This window comes from Rhinolophus hipposideros, assembly GCF_964194185.1.
Source record: "Rhinolophus hipposideros genome assembly, chromosome: X".
NCBI lineage: Eukaryota > Metazoa > Chordata > Mammalia > Chiroptera > Rhinolophidae > Rhinolophus > Rhinolophus hipposideros.
Genome location: NC_138046.1, coordinates 55980132 through 55994640, shown reverse-complemented (window position 1 = coordinate 55994640; position 14509 = coordinate 55980132). Strand labels below are relative to the sequence as shown.

At 47.0% G+C, this 14509-nt stretch overlaps 1 protein-coding gene across 1 annotated transcript; it reads left to right on the top strand.

The window, feature by feature from the left end:
• Positions 1–7120: 7120 nt before the first annotated feature.
• ARMCX4 (armadillo repeat containing X-linked 4) lies at positions 7121–14111 on the top strand. The gene has a single exon (XM_081043789.1). It carries the CDS (start codon positions 7258–7260, stop codon positions 13780–13782), a length of 6525 nt encoding a protein of 2174 aa, XP_080899915.1. The 5' UTR covers positions 7121–7257; the 3' UTR covers positions 13783–14111.
• The last annotated feature ends 398 nt before the right edge of the window (positions 14112–14509 follow it).

Below are 14509 nucleotides of genomic sequence, written 5' to 3'. Positions count from 1 at the left end.
CCAAGACCCCCAGTGGATGCCTGAAACCACCAGTAGTACCAAACCCTATATATACATACAGTAGTCCCCCCTTATCCTTGGTTTTGCTTTCCACAGTTTCAGTTACCTGCAGTCAAACATGGTCCGAGAATATTAAATAGAAAATTCCAGAAATAAATAATTCCTAAGTTTTAAATTGGGCGCTGTTCTGAGTAATGTGATGAAATCTTGAGCTGTCCTGCTCTGTCCTACCCTGGACATGAATCATCCCTTTGTTCAGTGTTTTTGAGCTGTATACACTCCCTGCCTATTAGTCACTTAGCAGCCCTCTAGGTTATCATATGAACTGCCCCAGTGTCACCGTGCTTGTGTTCAAGTAACCCATATTTTACTTAATAGTGGTTGCATCCACATAACTTGTATTACAGTGTGTTGTTATAATTGTCCTAATTTATTATTAGTTATTGTTAATCTCTTACTATGCCTAATTTATAAATTAAACTTTATCATAGGTATGTATGTATAGGGGAAAAAACATAGCATATATAGGGTTCAGTACTATCTGAGGTTTCAGGCATCCACTGGCAGTCTTGGAATGTATCCCCTATTTGAATCTTATACTAGAATATATTCTTGAGGAATTTGTGTGCAGTTATAGAAATTAAACAGCAAATAATAAAATACTCTAAGTGTCTTTCCTTCAAGATATACAGAGCTAAATCATTTTTAATCAACTATATTGTATAAATTTAACATGTTTTTAATATTTCCTTTATTGATGGACATTTTATGCTGTTTCAGTTTTTTTTTTAACCTTTACAAGCACTGTGATAGAGATCCTAGTATATACTGGGAGTGCTGGTATACAAGTGGACACTTTGGTCAAGGTCACTCAAGCAGTAGTTCTCCGTAATCAGAAGTGTCTGGACGCTGACGATAACCACTTTGACCACTTCTTGTAATTGCAGAAGTCAAAAGTCACTTGTATTCATCTTTTGTTATTGGCATATATTGAGTGTTACAATTTTAATACAGCTTTCCTTTCTTAAAATGTGTATGCATTTTTTTGGCATCCTCTGTATACGAGGCATGACAATTAAGTTCATGAACTTGCCACAGTGTGCTGACATTGGCAGCACTGTACAAACAGCTCAGTAAGGTTTCATAAACTTGGCATATCTGTGTCTCACAGCTGTGTTCATGCCAATGTGTGTAGGTGTCTTGCTGAGTGGCATTCATTATTGTTGCATGTTTTTGTGTGCCAACATGAAAATGTCTGAGCTTGAATTAGAGCAACAAGTAAATATTAAGTTTCTTGTTAAACTTGGCAAGAGTGGAAGTGAAATCAGGGAAGTTAGTCCAAGTTTATGGGGATAATGCAATGAAGAAAACGGCAGTGGACAAATGGATTAAATGTTTATCTGAGGAGAGAGAACATGTCACTGATGAAGAGAGGTCAGGGTGACCAGTAACAAGCAGAACTGACAAAAACATAGCAAAAATTCGTCGAATTGTGCATCAAAATAGTCAGCTGACTGTGAGAAGCATAGCAGAACAAGTAAACATCCATACAGAAATAGTTACGAAAATCTTAACTGAAAATCTTGGTATGAGTAAGGTGTGTGCAAAAATAGTCCCAAAAGAGCTCATGGATGAACAAAACGAAGGAGAGTCAAAGTTTGTGAAAACATTTTGGAGAAATAAGGTGATGTTTTGGGCGGTGTTATCACTGGTGATGAAACACAGGTGTACCAATATGACCCTGAAACAAAGTGTCAAAGTGCACAACGGAAGTCAGCCAATTCTCCGTGACCAAAAAAGTTCCTTCAGTCCAAATCAAGAGTCAAAATGATGTTCTAATTTGTTTATATATCAGAGGGATTATTCATTATGAATTTGTAGCAACTGGACAAACAGTTAACCAAGTTTACTACTTGGAAGTGCTGAAAAGGCTGCGTGAAAAAGTTAGATAAAAACTACCTGAACTTTTCGCCAACAATTCATGGCTTTTGCATCATGACAATGCACCAGTTCACAGGGCACTGTCTGTGAGGGAATTTTTAGCCAGTAAAGAAATAACTGTATTGAAACACCCTCCCTACTCACCTGATCTGGTCCCCAATGACTTCTTTCTTTACCCAAAGATAAAGGAAATATTGAAAGGAAGACATTTTGATGACATTCAGGACATCAAGGATAATATGTACGATGACAGCTCTGATGGCCATTCCACAAAGAGTTCCAAAATTGCTTTGAAGGGTAGACTAGGTGCTGGCATCAGTGCATAGCTTCCCCAGGGGAGTACTTCGAGGTGACTGTAGTGATATTCAGCAATGAGGTGTGTAGAACTTTTTCTAGGATGAGTTTGTGACCTTACTTGTAGACCTCATATATCTTTGTGAAACCGTATAGGTATATAGGCTGGCTAAATTCCTAGGAATAAAATTGCTGGGTCGGTCAAAGAATTTTGGGATATTATATTTATCATTTGATAGCTTTTGCCAAATTGCCCTCCTGAAAAAGATTGTGTCAGAGTATTTCCCTCCAACAAAGTGTGGAAATGCCCTTTTTCCCACTAACCAGTGAACAATATCATCAAATTTCTAAATTTTGACCAACTCCTAGCTGAAACGTGGTAAAACATGGTTGTTTTGATTTGTATTTCTTTGAAATCGAGCATCTTTTCATATGTTTTATCAGTTTTTTTGTATCTCTTTTCTGTCCACAAATCTATTAATGTCTGTGGCACATTTTTGGGGGGTTGTTTATTATTTTATTATTAATGATGTGCAAAAGTTTCTAGATTATTACAAATTAGCTGTTTGACATCTATGCTTATGGGTTTTTTGGGTTTTTTTGTTTGTTTTTTACTTTGCTAAAGTTTTAAATGTTTGTGTAATCAATTTCTGAATTGTTCCCTTTGATGGAGAACATAAATTGGTTATTCCGCAATTGAGTTCTGAAAAGCCATTAAGGTTCTATGGCACTCTGGGCTTGCTGGCTCACCTCCTAGAGGGGCCTTCCCCCACACAGAGGCCTCTCACTTGAAGCACTTCCTGCTGGGGTGTCATATTTCAACGTTCAAAGAAAGAGGCTGCCTAAAGGGTCTATATTTAGAATATGAATCCCTAGTCGGGACAGCTGGATGTCTGGGGACTAACTTCTGCATACTTTGTCCCTGAGTTCTGGGATTATTCTGAGGGGTTTGTATGGGTGGTGCAGTGAAAATATAACAGAAGGCAGGGAATGAAAAAGACTTTCCCCTGGCAACTGCTTGTAAACTGTGCTTTTTGTGAGGAAAAAATGACATGGATCTCAGGGGTGTTGCAGTGATTTCCAGACACCCAGACTCTTACCATTGTCTCCACTAGAAGATGCTGAACACTAGCTGCTGTTACAGTGACACGGCACATGAATGACAGATACCGGAGATATCACCAGGGTCGTGATTAAATGAAAAGTCCACCTGCTAAGCCTCGTTTCCATCAGTGGGATAACAGTTGGCCCTTTCCAGGGTGTGATGAGACTGATTTGACCACGTGCTTATGTAGAATACAAATAAAACAAAACCCCTGGGATGGAAAACAGGTTAATATGGGAAGTCTCTAGTTTGCAGGCACTGGGTTCATCTGGAGCTAGGTCTTCATTCAATTGTCCAGGAGTCATCTATGAAGAAATTCTCAGACACCTGACACAAGATCATAAGTTCAGCCAGAACTTCAAAAGGTTGTATTGTAAATCGCTTGTGGAAAATTGTCAAGAGTAGAAAACTGAATGTCTTTCCAAAGATTAATTTATAAATCACATTGTTTAGGAAAATTTTGTACTTAAAATGTCAAGAATTACTAATCCGTTTTGAAAACTGTGAAATACTTTATAGCAACTAGAAAACATTTTTTAATGTGGTGCAAAAATAATGTAAACAAATGAGTCTTGTTATTTTTACCATCTCATTTTTAATGTCAAATGAAAATTGCTTGACTGCGTTTCCGGCTTACAAAAACAATGAATGTAATGTTAAAAAGAAAAAAAAAAGTTGAGTAAAAAGAAAGTTAAGGCTTTCCCTTGCACTCTCTGCTTCCTTTCCTGACATCCCTTCCCTACGACTATTTTGGTACAGCAAAGTACCCGATGGGGAGCGTTGGTCTAATAGCCTAAGAGAGAAAGAGAGGATTCTTCAAAAAGACAGCAGAAAAGGCTGGAGCCCAAGATTGGGGGTGGGTGGGGAATGTAGACCCTCCCAGGTAACCGGAGAAGAGCAAACCCCAACCGCAAGGTGGTGAAGCCACTTGTGGGTCCTCCAATTGGAGAGGACTGGGCTGAGTGACAGGGAGGTGCACGCTGGGGTCCCGCGCAGGGACGCGGGGAGGGGGAGTTCTGCAGGCGGAGTGGGGGGAGGGTCGGTCGAACTCCTCGCGGGCCCTGAGAGGGGTAGGGAGCGCTCGTTGGTGACGCGAGGCCCTCACGTGACCCGGAGCTGCAGAGCGACGCAGCCTTCGGTGAAATCGTCACTCCTGTCTGGGTACCAGCTGCCCGCTTCCCTGCGCACCGCGGGCTGGCATCGGGCAGGGGGAAAGCGGAGCAGGTAAGGGCAGGGGGCCGGGTGGAGGCCAGGGCGGCAGCCGACCGCCAACCCCCTTAACGGATCCGGGGGTGGGGGACCAAGCGAGGTCAAGTTCCAGGAGCGTTCGCTCTGATTCTCCTGAACCCCCTTCCCCCTGCAGGAGAACCGTGGGCTTTGACAGGGTGGCTGGTGGCGGCGGGGCGGGGGAGGAGGTTGGGAAGGGGAGTGTCTCAAGAGGGAAACAGAGATTGAGATGTCCCTTCCTACATTACTCCATTACTCTAATTATTGACCGCACACGTCTGCGCAGCTTCCTGCTCATTTCAGTGGAAGGGACACGCCACGGTGGCGTTCTCAGAGAAAATAAAATGGTGGGCCTTAGTGACTGGACGGTTGGTGGGGGTGGGGTATTGGAATGTTGGGAGGGCTTTTGATAACCAGGTTCCTGAATCCAGACAGGCGAGTATTGGGATCCGTGTCTTCGGTGCTGGTCCAAGCATTCAGTGCCTTTACTTTTGGTGTGGCACAGTTTGTGGCGAGGCGAGGGAAGAAGGAAAGGAGAAAACTGCACAGGATCTGGAGGTTAGTGCGAGCGTGGGCAATGTCTGTGGACCGCCCCTTGTATGTGAATTCTGTATGACAGGAACTTAGGCGCCACTATCTGGTTGGAATATGGGGTGGGACTAGCTAGGGGACTTTCCCTAAACTGTGTTTACTTACCAAGCTTAGAATTTGTCATTTAAATTTTATGTTGAAGACAAATAAAGATAGCAAACTTTTTAATGGATGCTTTTGTTTGCACTTTAGATAATACTGAGAAGATATAAATTGTTGTATTGAAGAACATTTCAATTTTTTTTTCGAGAGAGCCTTTGTAGGGGAGGGGTAGTGATTTTGCAGAAGCAAAAGCCTTCCCCCACGCCTTGTCTCTTCTACTGCTGGAGACTCCTAGAGGTGGGTTTAAGGGGAAGTAGAGGGCTGTAGGCTGTGATTCTAGAGTATGGGATCTGGGGACCTCTATCTTTATTGCCGTCCTCCAGTTCTCCAGATACCCTGCCTGTCTGAGCATCTTGGTGAAGGAAATGATGCACTTTTGGGAGAAGCCCTAGAATCCTACAGGTGGTTTTAAAATATTTTGCCTGTGTCTCTCCCCTTTTATTTTTCCTGCCTCTCGTTTCCACCCTGCGCATTTCAGTATTGGGGAAGTCCCAGGGTCTACTTGCCAGAGAATGGGTCTCTAAATCAAGTGATGCCTTAGATGCTGGGATGTCACAAGCATTCAACATTCACCTTCCCCCTTTTCTCTGTTCCTAGGTCTTCTCATACACCTACAGTAGGGCTCTTTACCACTGGAAGCAAGGGAAAGGGGGAGATTGGCCTGAACCCATGGAGGTTGGTGTGAAGGTAGGCAGTGCCTGGGGATGACAAGAGAGGGTGGGACCAGAGGTGGCTGAGACTTGAGAGGGTCTCAATAGAGGGTACTTCTGCCTCTCCTACACTCTGCCAGTTTTCCACAGTGTTGCCACACCCCATACTGACTTCAGTACAGGAAACAGTAGGAATATTTGGGTAAAAGTGGGCTGGAATGTGTCTGAAAAGAGAAGACTTGAGGGGGCGTGCCACGAGATGTGACACATTAGCAGACTGGACCTGGGCTCTGGCAAGGCAAGGACTGGGGTCATGGATCAGGATGCTTGTCTATTCTATGAAGGACTCAGTCTCTATTACCTCCTGTTTGTTTACTTGTCCATAGATCTGCCTGTAGGTCTGCTTCAGGGCTTGAGATAACTGGAAGCAAAGAAACAAAGAAGAAATTGCCCCTGATCAGTATAGACTGGTAAGAGGATGGGGACTGCCTGGGTAGACCTCAAGGGTGGGTTGGTGGAGGCCAGTGTGTATCCAGTAGGGTCAGTGTCCAGTCTGGAGGATCTTTAGCTTCTCCCTTTCCCAGCCACCTTTCCCACCATCCTTGTCAGTTACCCCACACCCTCACCTATATTTTGGTACAGGGAGAGGGGTGCAATGCGGGTGATAAAGAAGTAGTTTATTAATATGCCTGTCACATCAAGAACAAAATATCTACTTTCATCTGTCCTTCCATCTGTCTGTCTGTCTGTCTCTAGGTCCATAGATCTCATGAGTTTATAGATCTATTTTAAGGTGTATCAGCAACCAAGAAAAAGAAAGAGGAGGGAACTGCCTTGGATCAATACAGGTTGGTATGAGGGTGGGGACCTGTGGGAATGGTAGCCCAAGTAGGTCCAGTAAAAATCAAGGTCTTCTGAGGCCTTCTTAGTCCCTCGCACTCATAGTGAGTCCTCCCATTATCTTTTCCACCATTATTTTTTGTATAAGGAAATGTGTATGGAAATACCTTGGGGGAAAATTGTTGGGTACTGGGGGAAATGGGGAGGGGATAAAATAAAAGGGATGGAGAGAGAGTTTGCTAATGATCCTCTTCTCCCACCAAGCACATCATTTCTGCATTTTCCTGTCCTTCTTTTTATCTAGCTGTATGATGCACAGAATTAGATGAGAAATTTTAGTCCATTTCCTTCCTCCACTTTTAGGTCTACCTCCAGTGGCAGCTGTAGTGGCCTTTGAGTGGCTGAAGACCAACACCCTCACAGACTTACATCCAGATCTAACACCCTTTTTCCCTAGCCCAACTGAGCAGCCCTGTACCTTGTTCGTGCCTTCAGCTGGGTGGTTACATGGGTCGCGTTCAGGAAGTGGGCTGGGTGACTGCAGGATTGGTGATCTGGGCTGGTACTTGCTACTACATTTACAGATTAACCAGGGGAAGAGCCCAGAGTGTGAGGAGACTTGCCAGCAATGGGTCTAGAGTCAAGATGGAGACTGTGGCTGGGGTACAGAACCAGACCTTGGCCATGAATGAAGCCATGACTGAGACAGAGATTGAGACTAGGCCCAAGGCCAAAACTGGTGCAGAAACTGGAATGGAAGGTGGGGCTGGGGCTGAAGTAGAGACTAAGGCCACTGCTAGAGCCAAACCCAAAATCAACTCTCAGTCTAAGGCAATGGCTGGGGCAGAGGCAGAGGCCCAATCTGAGGTCAAAACAGTGGTCGTGACAGAGACAGAGACTCTGGCTGAGGCCAAAGTCAAAACCAAGGAAGTGGCCATGAAAGAGGCAGTGACCCAAACTGACTCTGAGACTGGGGTAGTAGTCAAGAAAGAGGCAGTGACCCAGACCAAGGCTAAAGCTTGGGGACTGGTTGCCAGGGCAGGGACCAAGAAAGAAGCAATGACTCAGACAAAAGTGGAACCTTGTATATTGGCTGAAAAAGAGAAAGAGATGAACAGAGTACTGGTGACACAGAATGAGGCCTTGGCAGTGACCAGGGAAGTGGCCAAGATAAGTGCCATAAACAAGAAGGGAATTATGGCTGAGACCAAAGCAAGAGCCCTGGAAGAGTCTGTGAGTGTGGCCAAGACTCAGTCTGAGGCCAGGTCTGGTACCACAGTTGATGCTAAGGGAAATCTTAATACCATGTCCAGAGCAAAAGCTGGAGTAAATATGAGGTCCTGTGTATCATCTCAGGCTGTGGCCAAGATCCAGGTTAACGACATGCCTCATGCTGGGGTTGAAGCCAAGGGAAATTGCAAAACTGTGTCTAGGGTAGGGTCTGGGGCAGACAAGAGGGCTTCTGCCCAGCCTCAGATTGTAACCAAGGCCCAAGCTGAGTTCAGGACTGGGGCAAGTGTTGATGCTGGGGGTAATACCAATACCATATGTAAGGCAGGGTCAGAGGCAGATATGAGAACTACACAACCTCAGACTGTGGCCAAGAAACAGCCTGAGGCAATGTCTGGTGCCAAGGTTGATGACAGGGGAAATACCAACGTCATGACATCTAGGTCAATGACTGGAGCTGACATGAAGTCTGTTGCTCAGCCTGAGACTATGCCTGATACCAGGGTTAAGGGTAGAGGTAATTCCAATGCCATATCTAAAACAGGGGACAAGGCAAACTTGAAGGTCAGTTCCCAGGTTGAGGCCTTGCCTGATTCCAGTGTTAAGACCAGAGATAATCCCAATGCCGTGTCTAAGGTGGGAGCTGAGACAGACATGTTATCCTATACACAGCCCCAGCCTATGGCCAGTGTCCAAGTTGATGCCTTCCCTGATGGCAGGATTAAGGCTAAGGGTAATGCCAACACCATGGCTAAGGAAGGGGCTGGGACAGATAATAAAGCACAGTCTCAGGCTTCTGCCAAGAGCCAGGTTGAGGCCTTATCTAGTGCTAGAGGTAAGGCTAGAGGCAAAGCCAAAGGCAAATGTAAGGCAGGGGTCGGGACAGACATGAAAACCCGTGCACAGCCTCAGGCTGGGACCAAGACACAAGTGGATGTTTTGCCTGATTCCAGGGTTGATGCCAGTGAAGATCCTCATGGCATATCTAGGGCAGGAGCTAAGGCAGAACTGAGGGCCTGTGGTCAGCCTCAGGCTATGGCTAGCGCCCAGGATGAAGCATTATCTGGTGCTCAGAAAAAAGTCCGAGGCAATCCCAATGCTGTGTCTAAGGCAAGGGCTGGGCCAGATGCAACAGGCTCTGCCCAGTCCCAGGCTGTGGCCAATTCCCCGGGTGAAGCCTTGCCTGGTGCCAGGAAGAAAGTCAAGGGCAATCCCAATGTATCTAAGGCAGGGACTGGGACAGATGTAACAGGCTCTGCCCAGCCCCAGGCTGTGTCAAATTCCCAAGGTGAAGCCTTGCCTGGAACCAGGAATAAAGTCAGGGGCAATCCCAATACTGTGTGTAAGGCAGGGACTGGGCCAGATGCGGCAGGCTCTGCTCTACCCCAGGCTGTGGCCAATTCCCTGGGTGAAGCCTTGCCTGGTGCCAGGAAGAAAGTCAAGGGCAATCCCAATGTGTCTAAGGAACGGGCTGAGCCAGATGTAATGGGCTCTGCCCAGCCTCAGGCTGTGGCCAGTTCTCAAGGTGAAGCCTTGCCTGGTGCCAGGAGTAAGGTTAAGGGTAATCCTAACGCTGTGTCTAAGGCAGAGGCCAGAGCAGATGCAACAGGCTCTGCTCAGCCCCAGGCTGTGGTCAATTCTCAGAGAGAGGCCTTGCCTGGTACTAAGAATAAGGTCAAGGGTGATCCCAATGCTGTGTCTAAGGTAGAGACTGTAGCAGATACAATGGGCTCTGCCCAGCCCCAGGCTGTGGCCAATTCCCAAGGTGAAGCCTTGCCTGGAACCAGGAATAAAGTCAGGGGCAATCCCAATGCTATGTGTAAGGCAGGGACTGGGCCAGATGCAACAGGCTCTGCCCAGCTCCAGGCTGTGGCCAATTCCCCGGGTGAAGCCTTGCCCGGTGCCAGGAAGAAAGTCAAGGGCAATCCCAATATGTCTAAGGCAGTGGCTGGGCCAGATGCAACAGGCTCTGCCCAGCCTCAGGCTGTGGCCAATTCTCAGAGTGAGGCCTTGTGTGGTGCCAAACATAAGGTCAGGGACAATCCTAATGCTGTGTCTAAGGCAGAGGCCAGGGCAGATGCAACAGACTTTGCTCAGCCCAAAGCTGTGACCAATTCTCAGGGTGAGCCCTTGCTTGTTGCCAGGTGTATGATCAAGGATAATCCCAATATTGTGTCCAAGTCAGAGGCTGGAGCAGATAAAACAAGCTCTGCTCAGCCCCAGGCCATGGACAGTTCCCAGGGTGTGGCCTTGCTTGGTGCCAGGAGTAAGATCAGGGGCAAACCCAATGCTGAATCTAAGATAGAGGCCAGTACAGATACAATGGACTACGGTGAGCCTCAGTCAATGGCCCATTCCCAGAGTAAGACCTTGTTTGGTGCAAAGGGCAAGGCTGTGCCCAGGTCTGAGGCAGAAGCCACAGAGCAAGGTGCTGTCTATGCAAATCCCAAGGCTGAGGCCATATCCACTCCTGACAGTGAGGGTGGGACCAGCACTCAGGCCTACAGAAAGACTCAGCCTGAGGTCCATGACTATTACTGGAGTGGAATTGGTATTGAAGATTGGATTGCTTCCGAGCGATGGATCAAATTTAGGTTTCAGGCTAGAGATGGATACTGGGAGAATAGCATGTCCTGGGCTGATGATGAGATTGAAGCCAGCATTGAGTCTTGGAGTGGGGCTAGTGAGAAGTCTGGTATTAGGTCCTGGGCAGGGGCTTGTGATGAGGCTGGCATTAAGTCCTGGCCTGGGGCTATGGCTGAGAATGAGGTTGGTATTAGATCCTGGGCTGGAGTTGGAGACCAGGCCAGCAGGGGGCTCTGGGATGGGAGTCATGCCAGTGAAGGGTCCTGGGCTGGGGATAAGGCCATTGGAGGGTCCTGGACTGGAGCCGAGAACCAGATCAGTGGGGGGTCTTGGGCTGGCACTGGGAACCAGGCTATTGGGGAACGCTGGACTGGAGGTCAGGCCAGTGAGGGTTCCTGGTCTGGGGGCCAGGCCAGTGGGGTGTCCTGGGCTGGGGAAGAGGCGTTTGGAGGGCCCTGGACTATGGCTGAGAACGAGGCCAATGGAGAGTCTTGGGCTGGGGCTCAAGAACAGGCCAGTGGGAGGTCCCAGGATGGGGCTGGGAGTCAGGCTAACAGAGGGTCCTGTGCTGAGGCTAGGGCTGGGAATGAGGCTAGTATTGGGTACTGGGCTGGGTCTGTGGACCAAGCTAGTGGAGAGTCCTGGTTTGGGACTGGTGATCCAGCTGGTGATGGATCCAAGCCTAGATTTGATAATCAAACCAGTGAAAATGTATCCTGGGCTGGTGCTGGTGGCCAGGGCAGTGGAGGGTCTAGGCTTGGGTCTGAGGACCAGTCCAGTGGAAGGTCCTGGGCTAGGGATGGGAACCAGGCCAGTAGAAGATTCTTGCTTGGGGTTGTGGACCAGGCTAATGAGGGGTCCTGGGTTAGGATTGGTGATCATTCTGGTGGTGGGTCCAAGCCTAGATCTGAGGATCAGGTCAGTGAAGAAGGGTCTTTGTCTGGGGCCGGTGTCCAGGCTGGTGGAGGGTCCAAGTTGGGGCCTGAGGACCAGTCTAGTGGACAATCCTGGCCTGACTCTGGGGATCAAGCCAGCGAAGGGTTCTTTGTTGGGGTTATGGCCCAAGCCAAAGGAGGGTCCTGGACCAGAACTGGGGATGAGGCTGGTGGTGAAGCAAACACTAGATTTGAGGATCAGGCCAATGGAAGAGGGTCCTGGCCTGACAATGGAGGCCAGGCTGGTGGAGGTTCTAGGCTAGGGCCCAGGGATCAGTCCATTAGAGATTCCTGGGCTAGCACTGGGGACCAAGCCAGTGGAGGGTCCACACGGGGGCCTGAGGATCAGTCCAATGGATGGTTCTGTGCTTGCAGTGGAAGTCAGGCCAATGAAAGAGGGTTTTGGGTTGGAGCTGATGGCCAGGCTGTTGGAGGGTCTAAGCCAGGGTCCACAGACCAGTCCAGTGGTGGGTCCTGGGCTGGCACTGGGTATCAGGCCAGTGGAAGGTCCTGGGTTGGGGCTAGAGATCAGGCAGGTAGCTATTCCAAACCTAGATTTAAGGATCAGGCCAGTGGAGGAGGCTCCCGGGCTGGCACTGGAGATCAAGCTGGTGGCAAATCCTGGACTGGGTCTAGGCTGGAGCCTGAGAACCCGGCAAGTGGAGGGTCTTGGCCTATGGCAGGGGACCAGGCCAGTCGAAGGTCCAAGGTCAGTGCTGGGATGGAGGCCAACAAAGAAAACTGGTTTAGGACTGGGGGTCATGCTAATACAGGGTCCTTGTTCTGGAAAGGAGAAGAAGCTGGCATTGTGACCAGGCCTGGAGGTGAAAATGAACCCAGTATAGAATCCAGATCAGGGGCTGAGGACAAGGCCAGTATTGGGTCCTGGATGAGATCTGAAGAGGAGGCCTTTATGGATTCCTGTGTGGGGGCTGAGGCTGGAGCTGAGGCCAGGAAGGAGTCTTGGCTTTGGGATGGAGATGCAACCACTACAGGGTCTAGGCTTGGGGCTGGGGAAGAGCCTGGCATGGGGTCCTGGACTTTGGCTGAGGATATAGATGAGGATGAGCTAAGCAGAGCATCTAGCCCTGATATTGAGGAGATCAGTTTAAGGTCTTTGTTTTGGGCTGAGAGTGAGAATAGTAATGAATACAGACCTAAGAGTGAGGAAAATGTCAGTTTTGAGGGTGGTGTTGGAGCTAAGGCCAACACCAAGGATAAGCTTGAGGCTGCTGGTGGAGTCAATGTACGGTCTTGTTTCGGGGATGGTAATGAAAACAGAAGTGAAGACAAATCTGCACCTAAGATTAAAGCCAAAAAGTCATCTGAGTCAAGGGGCACATATCCATTCATGGTTCCTGGGGCAGGAATGGGGTCGTGGGCGGGAGCCATGATCTGGACAGAAATGAAGTTTCCATACCAAAATGAGTTCTTACCACCTGAAGATGAGCTCAGAAAGCAGATCAGGTCTGGGGAGAAAACTCAGCCCTGGGTTTGCCGCTGCAAACACAAAACTAATATGGATCCACGAGAGCTTGAAAAACTCATTTGCATGATTGAAATGACTGAAGATCCTTCTATTCATGAAATAGCCAATAATGCTCTATATAACAGTCCTGATTATCCATTTTCCCACGAAGTCATTCGTAATGCAGGTAGAATCTCAATTATTGAAAGCTTGCTCAGTAATCCCCATCCCAGTGTTAGGCAGAAGGCTTTAAATGCACTGAATAACATCTCGGTGGCTGCTGAAAATCATAGGAAGGTTAAAACATACTTAAACCAAGTGTGTGAAGACACCGTCACCTACCCTTTGAATTCAAATGTGCAGCTGGCTGGACTAAGACTGATAAAGCACCTGACAATTATTAGTGAATATCAGCATATGGTTACAAATTACATTTCAGAATTTCTTCGTTTGTTAACTGTGGGAAGTGGAGAAACTAAAGACCATATTTTGGGAATGCTTTTGAATTTCTCTAAAAATCCATCTATGACAAAAGACTTGCTCATAGCCAATGCGCCAACATCACTGATTAATATCTTTAGCAAGAAAGAGACAAAAGAGAACATTCTTAATGCTCTTTCACTATTTGAAAATATAAATTACCATTTTAAAAGAAGAGCAAGAGTATTTACCCAGGACAAGTTCAGTAAAAATTCCCTTTATTTTGTATTCCAACGACCTAAAGCATGTGCCAAGAAACTTCGAGTCTTAGCAGCAGAATACAATGACCCCGAGGTGAAAGAAAAAGTTGAGCTATTGTTAAGTAAGCTCTGATTAGTTGTATGTTTCCAAAGAAATCTGAGTAATATTTTGGCTTTGCAGCCTGGGGGTAACGCACTTTGTAAATTGCATTATAACTTTGAGACTGATGTACTTATGATGGTCTATAGCTGGACCGTTTTAGGAACACCAAATGAATTCAAACTTTTATTGAAAATACATGTGCTGATTTTTACCTTGTCTGGATTGAGATAATTTTAGTATGCTTCATGAGCAGAAACTAAATTGATTCTTCATAAGTAAGGTAATCTTTGGTCCTTTGTGTGGACTTATGTTTATACATTTGAGGTTTTATTTTTCTCATCAATAAAGTTGTGTGTTTTAAGCAGAAAAGAGAGATGTCTTTGTCCTTGAGTTTATGATCTTTTTGAAACAGCAAGATGTATGGGGAAAAAAATACTAACAAAACCAAAAGTCTCTGACATAGCCAGACCCTTCCCATCGGGGCAGAAACTTCTGCAGGCAACAGTGTTCAGAGAAAGTTTTACAGAGGAGGGCCATTTAAGTGAGCTGGGCTTGAAGGATGGGATAAAAACAGGGCACAAGGGCATTGGAGGAAGGAAGAGTGGTGGGAAGAATGGCATGGAGGTGGGAATCCTGCTCCAGAGAGGAGGCTGACCTGCCTGGAGTGCAAAGGGTGGGAAGGAGAGTGATGGGAAATACAGTCCAGCAGTTGGGTTGTGTCCCATTCATGGAGGATCCCTGATTGCTAAACTGAGGT